Raw genomic sequence first — 14770 nt, forward strand, 5'->3', positions numbered from 1 at the left:
GTGTAGTAAAATATAATTTTGAGAAAATAAATCATAGTATATCAATAAAATAAAAAGTATTTTATTTCTTTTTTTAAGCAAATCATAGTATAGTGAAAACATTATTCAATGAAATAAGAAAAACAGCCATAGTCAAGTTTTACAATGTTGTAATCTGTTTGTGTTAAAAAGTAACTATGGGTTAAAACATTTTCATGCTATTGTTTTAAATCCAGTCACTGTTAAGCACTCATTTAACCTGTGAAAAGGCACTGGTTTCCGGTGAGGGCAAATTGCATTCTGGGAGGAGTGTCCGTCACAGCTGTCACCATCTGAGTCATCAAGCCAAGAGTCCTTAAACAGCTTTTTTTTTAACATGGCAGATGAAGGCTTCGGAGTCTTGTAGGAGTGTGACTGTAGGCTGAGTACAGGTGAATTAAACTTTGACTGAGTTAAGTATATTTGTGCTTTCTTTTCCTCATTCAGATATGTGTACTCTCTGTTTCCGTCACTTGTCGTCCTCCTTTCTAACATCCCTAGAAGCGACCCGCTGCTGGTGCTTCTGTGACATTACCTTCCAGAAAGAGCTGTCATCTGACTAACTACTTCTGCTGATTGATCTGGTCTCTCAGCCCCCCCTCTCCTAAATATGTCCCACTTATGGCTCCCAACTCTGCCGCAGATACTCCTCTCCAACCGGTCTTTTCTGAAATGTGCGCATCCTCCCAATTTTGGCAGGTTCTCCCTGGGTGACCTCCCCACATATCAATCTCTCCTCTGCTCTTTCTCCTATTTTATTTCTGCATCTAAAAGCACACTCTTTCAATCGTTCTTATCAGACTCCACAAAACTTCATCACCACCTCTCAGCTTCAGATCAACCCAAGCTGTTCGCAGAGATAGGGGTCAGCGTCACAAAGAAACGTAATCATTTCTGAACTAGCTTTGTTTCCTTTCTTCATCACTGTGTCAATCACAAAACTAGCTTTGTCGCTTCTGTTTTGCTTCTCTTCCGCACTCTCCCTCTCAGAATCAGTCAGCACCTTTTTCTCAAACAGTTTGTCCACAAGACTTCTGAGGAGAGGTTTTGATGTCCTCTCGATGAAGTCGCTCCATATGTCCCGTAGCCTCTTATGAGCAGAAAGTTCCAGAGAGCTCTGCTCACAGGACCTTTTCACTCCAGAGGAGAGACACACTCGTCTTTCCCAGACACTGAGGGAGGCTTTGGAATTTCTCAAATCCAGCTCAATATGTTTCATCCTTGTTTCCAAAGTCACCTGGAATGATGGGTGGTAGTTGTCATAGTCGTCACAGTAAAACTCTGCCTGTGGTGGTTGAACTCGAACTGAGTCGTCCTCTGGACGAGTGGAGAGAGTGTACTCCTGCTGTGGGTGCAGTTTACAGTGGGGGGGGATTTCTATGTAGGTCTCTTCTCCAACTATCTTCTTCCTTTTGCGCTTCACATCCTTGATCAAGACGTTACTGGGTAGCAACAGCACATTTAAGATGGATGTGGGATCAGGATCAGCTGGGGGATTGTAGAACAGCAGAACCTGCGCTCGGATCGGGTCAGGTGGCGAGTCTTCATCCTTAACGTTCCCAAAACCAGAAAACCCTGTGATATTTATAATAACATGAGTTTCTGTTACCTTGTGAGGGCGGATAAACTCAATGCTCTCATCTTTCACATGAGCAACGGACAAGAAGCGACAGGCTCCTGTGGAGCGGATCTCACAGTGAGGGAGGTGCAGCTGACACACTGACTGTGGCACACATTTGATGTCAAACAGGGGTCCGGCAGGCTTCTTGTGATGCTGGGCCAGAAGCCTCGTGTTCCAAGGGACGATCCTGTAAAGCAGCTCCCCCTCTCCCTCCATGTGAAACACCAGGCCGGTCAGCCTGCACTGGTACAGGCCGGGGCAGGAGCTCTGGAACCTGTAGGTCTCCTCCTCTTCATCAGCAGTGATCTCGGGTGTAAACTCCTCATAGATGCTTTTTAGCAGCAGAGCAGGTAAGCTTTGAGCTCGGGTTAAGGGCTTTGCTGATGTTATTTGACTCTGTGAAGGCATGCTGTGAGAGCGAGAGAGGCAGCTGGACACTCTGCTGCTCCTAGAGTGATCTGGGGGGGGTACAAGGTGAGAAGGGGCTGGCAGCAGGTTGTTTGTGAATAAGTACCTTACAGCTATGGGGGCCTCCACCTGAGCGACACGGTCTGCTGACAGCTCACTGTTAGACTGAACGGGAAAATGAAGTCCATATTGTGTTCCACTTCCTTCTGTGCAGATATTTGTGTCATGGAGGACTGTGGGACTGCCTTGTGCATCTACAGGTGGGGCTATGGACTCACAGGAGGTGTGTGTGAACCTAAAGTCTGGCCTTGAGGGCATGGCGTGAGACACAATCATTGGCTCTACAAAATTACAATCATCAGACCAGTCAGATAGAGAATCAGCTGTAACGGGTGACTTCCTTAAGACATCACTCACTTCTGGCTCGCTTTCAGGATGCACAGTCAAATTAAGCGCATCTCCTCTTTTGCTTATTTGAGGGTACTCATTTGAGTTCTTGCGTTTTGACCTATCAGTGACCCACAATATTCAATGGAAGGCCCTGACCCTCGTATTATGTGAGGATAGATGCCACTGTAAAGCCCTGACCCTCGTTCTCTGGAGCCACCGGAGAATCCCAGTAACTCAGGGCTATAATCTGTCTGAGAATTACGATGATTTGGAACACTGTCGGAGGAAGAGCTGGAACTATTTCCGCAGATTCTGGACAGAGCTCTCCTGATGCTTCTGGCTACTCTGCTGAAGAATGATCCTTCTCTTTCAGCTCTGTTTTCTGTAGCTGACGACATTTTGCTTTATTCACAAGAGTCTCTCTCAGAGTTGGTGCAGCTGTATGATCAACCTTCCTCCTGTGTCTTCTGTCCAGATTTGATTCAGTTTTTTAGCCCCAACTGAACCTCACATATCTTTTTGATGCCTCTTAAACATATATGTTATAATCGTCCTTTATTTTGCACATGTGTTTGTCCGGCTCTGTATCCTGAAATAAAATTACAAAAATGAAGTTAAGTTATTTAACAGAAATAGAATCTATACAGACCTTTTAACCCCAAATAATAACATAGTTTACCATTATATAGTGTTTTGCTCAACATTTAAATCAGATCAAACGTTTTAAATACTGGGTGTGTAAATTGTGATTTAAAGTTTGAAATAAAGTTGGTTTCATAAATCAGGAAGACTGACTTCTCTTCTCATAACAGGGTGTGTCCAGGGGCGGACTGGCCATCTGTAGAATCTGGAGAACCACAGAATGGCCGGTCGTCAAGGGCCGTTGACGGCCGGCCGGCACTTTAAAAAAAAATTGTTTAAAGTCATCATTTAAGTTGCGCTGACGGCCGACAGAGGGCGACAGCGGCCGCTAATGCAGTTGTGTGGTTCTTATCTGTCAAATAATCACACACGAAGAAGAAAAAAGACCGGCCACACGAAGAGAAGGGATTAGACGCCGCGGCAGACAGGGAGAATGAAAAAACATGGATAAAAATCTAAGAAAACGAAAAGAAAAAGGTGCAGCCGAGAAGGCAAGAGAAGAAAAGGTGAAGTCACTTGCAGGTGATGCATATAAATGTCGCAAATTGACAGACCTTTTTGGCAGCAGCGCTGCTACAAGCACTATCATCAGCAGCTTAGAACAAGTGCAAGATGATGAAGAGAATGATGAGGGCGCGAGTTCAGATATACAGCCAGCCTCCTGCGTTCATAATGAGGGACAGAGTTGAGCTGGTGGAAGAACCAGCACATACAACTGCAGGGCAAGAGCAAGAGGTGGGTGAGAATTATCCCTTGAACTCAGTGGCGTTTTCTCCTGGAGGCCAAGGGAAGCCAGGCTTCCCCTGTTTTTTTGGATTGTAGTTATAATTTTAATAAATAAATAAAAACACTTCGTTTAGTTTCGGTAATTATTCTGCCGGCCCATCTCTCCGCCATTCTCATTGAGTATTTTACAAAGAGTGAAACAGCGCCCCTCTAGATGTTATGGTGAAACAGTAGATTGCACTCTCTGTTGCGAGAGGTGGCCAGCCAAAATAGAGTGGCGAAGTCCCTCCCCTTCCGGTGGACCTCCATGGGACCTTATTTCGGAAAAATTATGTATTGAAGTCAATGGAGAGAGAAAGATTATCTTTCGATCCCGTTTGAATTGTGCCATGAATTACACATATGTTGTTTGTCAATTTAAAAGATAATTTTGCAAGTCAAAAAAAAAAAAATGTGTCGTAAAACTGTGAAGTAACACATTTGTTTGTGTGAAACGCTCAAAGAACTACATCTGATCTCTGGTCAACAACACACGTCACCAAGATGGCCGTCACTACTGTCTTGTCAACACAAGAGACTACCCTCACTATCACTACAATGAAACACGTCCTGAAGAATGTCATGCAAAGCTGCCTGCCTGCCTTCCTTTGATTCTCTCTGAACTGCCTGGTCGTTTTAATGTTTAATGTCAACCATTTGTGCAGATAGCATGAAGTAGAGAAGATCGCTAGCGTTAGCGTTAGCATTTCTCCCCCGGGCTTAAATTGTGTATTATAGAATGATCACACCGGTGACGGTACTATTCAAAGAGTTCACGAAATATGACTACTACTCTTACTGTTTAACATTTTGGGTTACTTAATGTTACTTCATGTTAAGGCTAATAAAAATGACAAGGCTGTAATGCTAACTAACGTGCTAGCTACTAGCTAGGTAGCTAACTTGATCCACACACTCCTCTTTCATCAGACGGGAAGCGAAAGAACGAGCAAGACCCATTGCTGGTATAATAACAACCTGGTACTAAGCACACAGGCACAAAGTTATCTTATCTTAGCCAGCGCCATATAGATAGATTCTATCTATATGGCGCTGATCGTATATATACGGTATTATACGTGTATCGTAGTGTCTCAATTGTGACATCACTTACGCGACTCTGGGATTTGTAGTCTTTCTAGTTTCGTATTTTTCAAAGTCTTATATTTCAACAGTTTTAAGACAAACTGTGACTTTTTTGACATGGAAATTATTTTTTAAGATTGACAAACATCATATGTGTAATTCATGGCACAATTCAAACGGGATCGAAAGATAAGTTTTCTCTCCCCATTGACTTCAATGCATAATTTTTCCGAAATAAGGTCCCATACCCCGGAAGTAAGTGGGAGGGACTTCGCCACTCTATTGGCTTCCCTTGGTGAAAAAAATTGAGGGAATGACCAATCAGATGAGGCTCACGTCATGCCAATCCAATCAAATCGCATCAACTTCAGTTTGTACTGTAACTGTCATCACCGTCCTTAAAAAGTAGCAAGCAACTGAAACAAGTGCAATTATGGAGGGTGGAGATTTGGATCATTTCATAAAAAATAATTTTACTAAACTTCCGCTACTACAGCAGCAACTAAAAAGGAAATCTGATGACAGGCCAATGCCCAAACTGGAGCTGTGTACAGAGAGGAAAAAAGGAGCGAATCGGACGTAAAACTTTAAATAATAAACAGCGGATTTCTAACAATTGACATTTCATGTGGCCGGACTGGGTCAGTTTCCAGGGCTGAATTTTTGTCCCAGTCCGCCCCTGGGTGTGTCGCAAGTGTTTCTTTCAACCTTTACTTTTCAGCACATCATTTATTCACCTTCTCCAATAACCATACACAAAAGACTATAAAAAAACATACATCAGATCAATTATATAAAGTCCAATTGAAACAATACAAACTATAACAGCCTGAGAGTCAATTCAATGCAAAAAGATGAGGAAGCTTGAAAACGTATTACACAATGTTACTCTCCAAAAAAAGGAACTAAAGCCTAGCCTGATGGGGTTCAAACTCAACCAGTAAGAAAACGATAATAAAAATAAGAATATATATTAAATAAAGTATTCCTGTACAAACAAAAGTCATGTATTCAAAATGTTACTCTGAATATGCAAAGATTTGAAGAAATACCCGAGTAAACTACAAGTACCATAAGAATGTAAGTAGAGTTCTTAATGTACTGAGTTACTTCCACCACTATTAAACAGTATCATTTCATAAAAGATTATAAACAATATATATTAACACAACACAGGGTTTTCCTGCCCACTGAGCCTTACCTTAAGTATTGTGAATAATAGTCCCTAGATAAATGCACTTCAAATAATCTTATTTTCTCCCAAATACATGTCTAATAATAAATTTGAGGTATTTTTGCTGTTAAATATGATGATCAGTTTATCTCAGACTTACCAGCGTGATGCATACAACTACAAAACGTTTTCTGGAATATTCCGCCGTGGTTGTGGCCCACGGCAGCAGGGGGCGCTACTGAGTCCATTGGGAAGTCTGATGGCAGGTGTTTCTAGCGATCCAGCGATCTGGGTCAGTGTTATAGTGATAATATTATAAACAAGGTGAATTTAGCGATCACAACGAAAACAGCCAAGACACATATTGAGCCCAGAAAATTAATGTTATTAGGGGCTGTAAATATAATAAACCGTTGTCTAAAATGGACAACATTGTAACTAAGGAGATTTAAACTATACAGCGATTCTGCACTGCGGTCACTCAGCCGTCTCTCGAGTTTGTCTTTTCAAATCAGCTGCTCTTCATTTTCTTTCCTGCTATATTCAATGAGTGATACAAATATTTTTTACCACAAGTTCTTAATAAAACTGACACTGTTGGACTCGGTACTAGTTGACTGCTACCAGAAATAAAAGGAAGTACTTTTACTTTGTACTTTGTGAGTAATCCTCTGTCAGAGTCCCCTCCAGAGTAGGCTATAATGCATGTTTTCTGCTATCTTTGATGAATGATACAAATAAAATGTTACCATTAGTTCTTAATGAAATTGATACTGTTTGACTTTGTATTAGTAAGCCTACTACTAACAATACATTGAAGTACTTTTACTGTGTATTTTTTGAGAAATACTGTGTCAAAGTCACCTGCTGAGAACAAAATCAAGCCACTTCTCATTTCATTTCATTTCAAACCTTTATTTATCCAGGTTGTATCCCATTGAGATCATTGACCTCTTTTTCAAGGGAGACCTGCTCAAGTAGGTTCCACATGAAACATTAAAAACATAAACAGAACAACAAAAAGACATCATACATTAGCATTACAGGGATTACAATTTACATAACTATCCACATGCACAGGTACCAACAGCTTCCGATTGAGTAGCATCCAACCGAGCTTTAAAAACATTGAGTGGCACCAGATTGCTCAGTTTCCATTTTAATTGCAGACTATTCCAGGACAGTGGAGCTGCGCATCTAAATGCTATCTTCCCTAAGACAGTCCTAGCAGTTGGCACATTTAATAAAACCACAGCATGCGATCTCAGGCAGTAGCCACTTACAATTCGCCGTGAGATCAGGGAGCAGATGTAGGATGGAAGTTTCCCTAACATGGCTTTATATATAAAAATGTACCAGTGACTGAGCCTCCGTGCAGTTAGTGAAGGCAGACCAGCCCTTGCATACAGGGTACAGTGATGGGTTAATGCTTTACAGTTTGTCACAAATCTCAGTGCACTGTGATACGCAGCATCTAACTTGACCAGGCAATTGGCAGGTGCATTCATATAAATCAAATCACCATAGTCCAGCACAGGTAAAAAGGTCACAGTGACTAGCCTTTTTCTGGCCTCGAGCGAGAAACAGGACTTGTTCCTGTAGAAGAAACCTAGCCTAACCCTCAGTTTTTTAAGCAGGTTATTGACATGACATTTAAAAGTGAGACAATCATCAAGCCAGATACCAAGGTATTTGTAACAGGCAACCACTTCAAGTTTTATTCCTTGCGTAGTTAAAATATCTAAAACAGGCTCTGGTGTCTTTTTAGCTTTTGAAAAGAGCATTACCTTGGTTTTATCCACATTTAAAAGAAGCTTAAGCGCTGAGAGCTGAGTCTGAATAATGTTAAAAGCAGCTTGCAATTCAACACCAGCCTCCTTAATGGAGGGACCTGCACAGTACATAACGGTATCGTCCGCATAAAAATGTAAGGTTGCTCCATCGACATTTTCACCTAAACTATTGATGTAGATGGAGAATAAAAGTGGACCTAAAACAGAACCTTGAGGAACACCATTAGTAATGTTTAACCACTCAGAAGACAGCCCATCAAAATAAACACATTGGGACCTTTCAGAGAGGTAGTTCACAAACCACCCCACTGCATGGCTGGATATGCCAATACTGAGTAGCCTCTGCTTTAAGATGCGATGATCGACGGTATCAAACGCTTTGGAAAGGTCAATAAATAGAGCTGCACAGCTCTGCTTATTATCTAAAATACTCGCCACATCATTCACCACTTTCATTGTGGCAGTGATGGTGCTATGTTGCTTTCTGAAGCCTGACTGATGTTTAGACAGGATGTCATTTGTACATAAAAACACCTTTACCTGCTCACTCACTAGGCGTTCAAGAACCTTAGCCAGAACTGATAATTTCGAGATGGGCCTATAATTATTTAAAACAGTTGCCTCCCCTCCTTTCAGCAAAGGCAGGACATACGCTGACTTCCACAATTTTGGAATTGTGTTTGTGCTGAGGGAGAGGTTAAAAAGAGTAGTGAGAGGTGGAGCAATAAAATCTGCAGCTATCTTTAAAAAGAAAGGTTCTACGTTGACCGGGCCAGCCGGTTTCTTAGGATCTAACTTGGTTAAAGCTTCACGAACAACATCAACAGTAAAAGGAGTAAAACTAAAAGGGTTTTCCAAAACACGTTTTTCAGAGTCACAGACTGTGGTGTTCACAGAAGCAGAGTTTGTCACAGAATCAAACAGAGAGCCACAGGACACAAAATGCTCATTAAAACAATTTAACATAGTGGCCCTGTCCGATATAGTGCCTGTTGCTGTAGTAATGCACGGAGGTAGCTCATTACGGATATCACCGGTGGATATCGATTTTATGGCTTTCCAAAATTTTCCAGGATTATTCAGGTTCTTTGTGGTAACTGACAGATAATACTTAGACTTAGCACTTTTTATTTGTGATGTGAAGCTATTTCTGAGCTGCCTAAAGTGTAGCCATTTTACCTCTGAGCCAGATTTCCTAGCCTTTGCCCAGGCCTTGTTTCTCTCATGTAGGAGACTAGATAAGTCAGCAGAAAACCAAGGATTGTCTCGTCCCTTCACTCTAAAAGTACGTAGGGGTGCATGTCTATCTATAATTTCCATAAAACCAAGATAAAAATAAGACCATGCAGTTTCTACATCAGCACACAGATCGATTTTACCCCAATCAAAATCAAACAGATCATGAACAAAACCCTGCTCCACAAAATGTTTTTTGTCTCTCTTACTGATAATGCGAGGTTTAACCTTTTGGACTTTTGTGTCCCTAATTGTGGCTACAACACAGTGATCACTCAGATCATTTGCAAATACTCCCACAGATAAGTATTTATGGGGAGCATTAGTTAAAATGAGATCAATTAAGGAGGATTTATTTGGGGACTTAATGTTAGGGCGAGTAGGACTGTCTATAATCTGAGTAACATTCAGAGAGATACAAAGGTTTTTAAAATCCTCTGACACAGAAGTTAACCAGTCCCAATTAAAATCACCAAGCAGCACTATTTCCTTGTAGTCAAGTTGAGATAAAAGTTTTGCCAATGAAGATAAAGAGTCCTTGACAGCTGAGGGGGGTCTGTAGCAGCCCACCACCATGAGCTGTTGACCCTTTGCTACTTCAATATTTAAGGCTAAAAATTCTAGTTGTTTACTAATAGATTTGGAAACCATCTTGGTTACACAAAACTTATTTTTCACATAAATGGCAACGCCACCACCTTTTTTAGGACGGTCGGTACGATATACACTATAACCATTTAAGTAGATGTCAGAGGCCAAAATAGATTTATCTAGCCACGTTTCTGATAAGACAATGATATCAGCATCAGTCGAGCTCGCCCAAATGCGGACAAAATCTAACTTAGGTAACAGACTGCGCACATTTAAGTGAATGAATCCCAACCCAGATCTAGAAATAAAATCAGCAGGAGTAGCTATCTGACTACTACTGCTACTGGGCGGTCCAGGGTTTAGTTGTACATTCCCTGATAGTAATAATAGCAAAAAAAACAAGCACCTTTTCCTTTTAACCGACACACATACATTGTCATCTGCTTTAAAGTCACCAGCAAACTCCGCGAAAGTGAGATTAGAGCTCAAGAAGCAGTCCTGAAGAACCATCATAGCAGGCAAGTGAGAAAGACAAACATTTGTCGAACTGAATGTCTGTGACAAGGCAACCAGTAATTGTTTGTGTAAGACATCCGAACCTTTACAGGGGATGTCCACTGCGGGCGGTAGAACAGACCTGAACCCAGTCGACTTCTCCGGATGACGAGAGAACTTCTCATTGTCCAAAATAGCTAACAGGCATAGCAGAATCACAATAGGGGCCATTTTCCCGGACCAGCACAGCATCCGGATAGGCGCGCAAGCAGGCCCGAAACGTGGAGGCTCTCCGGTATCTCCGCGATGACCCCGGTGCAAAACCTCCTCAGCACAGCAGGATAGGCGAAGCAGGCCCAGCTCGAGGCGTAGAGGCGCTCCGGTCTCTCCGCGATGTCCCCGGTGAAGATCCTCCTCAGTACAGCAGTACAGGATAGGCGAAGCAGGTCCAGCCCGAAACGTAGAGGCGCTCCGGTCTCTCCGCGATATCCCCGTGGTAAAACCTCCTCGGCACCGTGCTAAGTTTGATGAGGGAATTCTTTTTTGTTGCCATTAGTTCTTCGTGAGATTGATCCTGTTGGACTCAGTACTACTGAAACTACCCCCACAAGTACTATGAAGTACTTATTGTGTACTTTTCCAGTAATCCTCTGTCAATGTCCCCTCCTGAGTACAAGAATGCATGTTTTTCTTTTAATAAGCGTTAAAAAACATTTCTTCCTGAGACTGATATTGTTGGACAGAGTATTTTAAGAGGATGGTAGACATGATATCAGCAATACTTCCAGTCAGTACTCCGGCAGCAGCATTTTTACACCTTGGAAAGTCTTTAGAGTCTGGCCTGGATAGCTGGTCACAAATATCCTTCAGCAAAGTAACACACTCTGTCACTCTGGTTGGCCTCTTATGATGCTGCTGTCTTTTAATATATAATTATTCCTCTGCCGCTAGTTCGTTCCTCGCAGATTCTTCAGTCTCATCAGCCTCATCCTTCCATCAGTCCCAGTCAACGCCTCCAGCACACTTCCAGTGTCTGACTCCATATGATATTGTCCTGATGCTGTAAGGGTGATGCCCCATGATCACAAAATGACCCCTCTAAAGTCTAAGTCTATTACTGCCAAAAGTGTTGTAGTTGTAAAAAAAAGTTGTGTACTTGTAAAACCTATGCTGAATTTGTCAAGGAGTGAACTCTGAGGCATGAACTCAAATGCACGACTCAACTCAGACTCAGGTAGTGAGGAAAAACAAAGACTATGATCAGGAGCTTTAGAGGTACGTAATATGTCCGTGGAGTAGGCTTGTACGTTTGTCCTGAATGAGGAAACGAACTGGCAATGGACAGGAGGGAACTAGCACAATATATACACAGGGTAAGGGGAACAGGTGGAAACAATCAGGGCGGGGAAAACAATCACGGACGCAGGAGACAGATAGGGGCGGGGAGCGTGTGTAACGACTGAATGAACACAAGTAGAGGACTCAATAGCACGACTCAGAGACAGAGGCTTAGGATGCAAAAAAGGGTCTTTAGAGCCAAGGTACGATACACGGGAGATCAGTCACAAGGAAAACACTGCTGGAACGCTAGGAAATAACTAAGACGAACTGGCACTGAAGGGAATGTGGATGCAGACTAAGTAGACAGAGGGAGAGATGATAATGAGGCACAGGTGAGGCTAATTAGGGATGGGAAGCAGGTGGAGTTCAATCAGGGGCAGGAAAGCTGAAACTGAAATGAGAGAAACCAAAATGAAAACAGGAACAATAACAAAACATCAACATGCTAGCTAGGGCTTTACAGTACCTCTAGGGACGGCACCTGATGTCCCAGGTAGTCCAGGATGTTGGCGTTGAAAGTCTTGGATGAGGTCCTTACTAATATTACTGGTGGAGACCCATGACCTCTCCTCAGGACCGTAGCCCTCCCAGTCAACCAGGTACTGACGTCCCCGGCCTCTAGGTCGAACTGCCAAGAGGCGTTTCACTGTATACACAGGTCCACCATCAATAAACCGGGGGGGGTGGAGGGGGTCTGGAGGTGGGAACCAGTGGACTCACTTTAACCGGTTTGATGCGTGACACATGAAATGTAGGATAGGCCCTCAAGGATCGAGGTAGTCGAATCCGCACTGCCACAGGATTGATGAGCTTGGATACTGGGAAGGGACCCACAAAACGAGGAGCCAGTTTGCGAGACTCCACTCGAAGGGGCAGGTCTCGAGTAGAGAGCCACACACTTTGTCCAGGTTGGTAGGCAGGAGCAGAGATACGTCGGCGATCGGCCATCCTCTTATAACGGGCTGAACTCCGTAGTAACACCTGGCGGGCCCGGCTCCAGGTGCGATGACATCGGCGAATGAGGGCATGGGCAGATGGAACACTGACATCCCTCTCCAGGTCGGGGAACAGTGGCGGCTGATATCCATAGGCACCCTGAAAAGGTGAGAGACCAGTAGCAGAACTAGGCAAAGTGTTGTGTGCGTACTCCACCCAAATAAGATGCGTGCTCCACGTGGCAGGGTTCTGAGACACCAGGCAGCGTAGACAGGTCTCAAGCTCCTGATTCAGCCGCTCCGTCTGGCCGTTAGACTGTGGATGATATCCAGAAGAGAGGCTGACTGTGGCACCGATGAGCGAGCAGAAAGCCTTCCAAAACTGTGAGGTAAACTGTGGACCCCGGTCTGACACAACATCCCTAGGGAAACCATGGAGACGGAAAACATGGAACAACACTGCCTCTGCTGTCTCTCTGGCAGATGGCAACTTAGGCAGCGGGACAAAATGGACCATCTTCGAAAATCTATCCACAATTGTCAAAATAGTGGTGTTACCTTGGGACGGTGGCAACCCTGTGACAAAGTCCAACGAGATGTCAGACCAGGGGAGATGTGGCACTGGAAGCGGGCGCAGGAGACCAGAAGGGGGCTGGCGGGAAGTCTTGTTCCGGGCACAGACTGACAGGCTGCCACGTACTCCTTGACCGACTTCTCCATGGAGGACCACCAGAACCGCTGCTTAATGAAGAACATGGTGCGGCGAACGCCAGGATGGCAGGAGAGGAGGGAAGTATGTGCCCAGTGGATGACCTGGGAGAGAAGGGGGTCAGGAACAAACAACCGGTTCTGTGGGCAACCGTCGGGAACCAAAACATTAGCACTCACCTGCCTGACCCTCTCCTCAATGTCCCATGTGACTGCCCCCACTACACAAGAGGGAGGAATGATTAGCGAGGGGGTGCGAGGAGCTGGATCGGAATCAAACAGGCGGGATAGAGCATCAGCTTTAGCGTTCTTAGAACCGGGACGGTATGACAGAGTGAAGTTGAATCGGGTAAAGAATAGGGCCCATCTGGCTTGTCTGGAGTTGAGGCGTTTTGCAGACCTGATGTACTGAAGGTTCTTATGATCGGTCCAGACTAAGAAAGGGTGCTCGGCTCCCTCCAGCCAATGGCGCCACTCCTCCAAAGCCACCTTAATGGCCAACAGCTCCCTGTTACCCACATCATAGTTTCTCTCGGCTGGGGAGAGTTTCCGAGACAGGAAAGCACAGGGGTGGAGCTTGTTGTCTCTCTTCGACCTTTGAGAGATGACTGCCCCAACGCCCACATCTGAAGCGTCAACCTCGACCACAAACTGCTGAAGAGGGTCAGGAAGCGTGAGAATAGGGGCCGAAGTGAAGCTCCTCTTAAGCCTCCGGAAAGCCTGTTCAGCTAGGGGGGACCACTGGAACTTCACCTTAGGGGAGGTTAAAGCATGCAGTGGAGCAGCCACAGAACTATAGTTTCTGATGAAACGTCTGTAGAAATTGGCAAAGCCCAAAAATCGTTGCAAAAGTTTCTGATTGTAAGGTGTAGGCCACTCCGTGACTGCACTGACCTTTGATGGGTCCATCTGAATGCTGTTCTCCGAAATGACAAATCCCAGGAAAGAGACGGTGGAGACGTGGAACTCACACTTCTCTGCCTTCACAAAGAGTAGATTATCCAAGAGACGCTGCAACACCTGGCGGACATGTTGAATGTGGGTCGTCTTATCCGGAGAAAATATGAGAATTTCGTCGAGGTAGACAAAAACAAACTGGTTGAGCATGTCACGGAGAACATCATTAACCAGAGCCTGGAAAACAGCTGGAGCATTGGTTAACCCAAATGGCATTACGAGGTATTCGTAATGGCCACTAGGGGTGTTGAAAGCAGTCTTCCATTCATCCCCCTCCCTTATCCTAACCAAATGATAAGCATTACGAAGATCAAGTTTAGAAAAGATCTTTGCATCCTGTAATAGTTCAAATGCTGAAGAGATAAGAGGAAGGGGGTACCTGTTCTTTATGGTAATGTCATTTAGCCCGCTGTAGTCGACACATGGACGAAGAGTCTTATCCTTCTTGTCGACGAAGAAGAAGCCTGCTCCAGCCGGAGAGGAGGAAGGCCGAATTATCCCGGCAGCAAGGGAGGAGTCAATGTATCTCTTCATAGTTTCCCTCTCGGGGCCTGACAGGGAGTAGAGATGTCCCTTAGAGGGAGAGGTCCCAGGGAACAAGTCAATGGAG

At 44.2% G+C, this 14770-nt stretch overlaps 1 protein-coding gene across 1 annotated transcript; it reads right to left on the minus strand.

Annotated features, from left to right (window-relative positions):
- Positions 1-117: 117 nt before the first annotated feature.
- Positions 118-6198, minus strand: LOC117494892 (NACHT, LRR and PYD domains-containing protein 1b allele 1-like). The gene is made up of 2 exons (XM_034145897.1): positions 6132-6198; positions 118-3026 (listed from the first exon to the last, which is right to left on the minus strand). Exon 2 carries the CDS (start codon positions 2381-2383, stop codon positions 851-853), a length of 1533 nt encoding a protein of 510 aa, XP_034001788.1. The 5' UTR covers positions 2384-3026; positions 6132-6198; the 3' UTR covers positions 118-850.
- Between the last annotated feature and the right edge of the window lie 8572 nt (positions 6199-14770).

This window comes from Trematomus bernacchii, unplaced genomic scaffold, assembly GCF_902827165.1.
Source record: "Trematomus bernacchii unplaced genomic scaffold, fTreBer1.1, whole genome shotgun sequence".
NCBI classification, from domain to species: domain Eukaryota; kingdom Metazoa; phylum Chordata; class Actinopteri; order Perciformes; family Nototheniidae; genus Trematomus; species Trematomus bernacchii.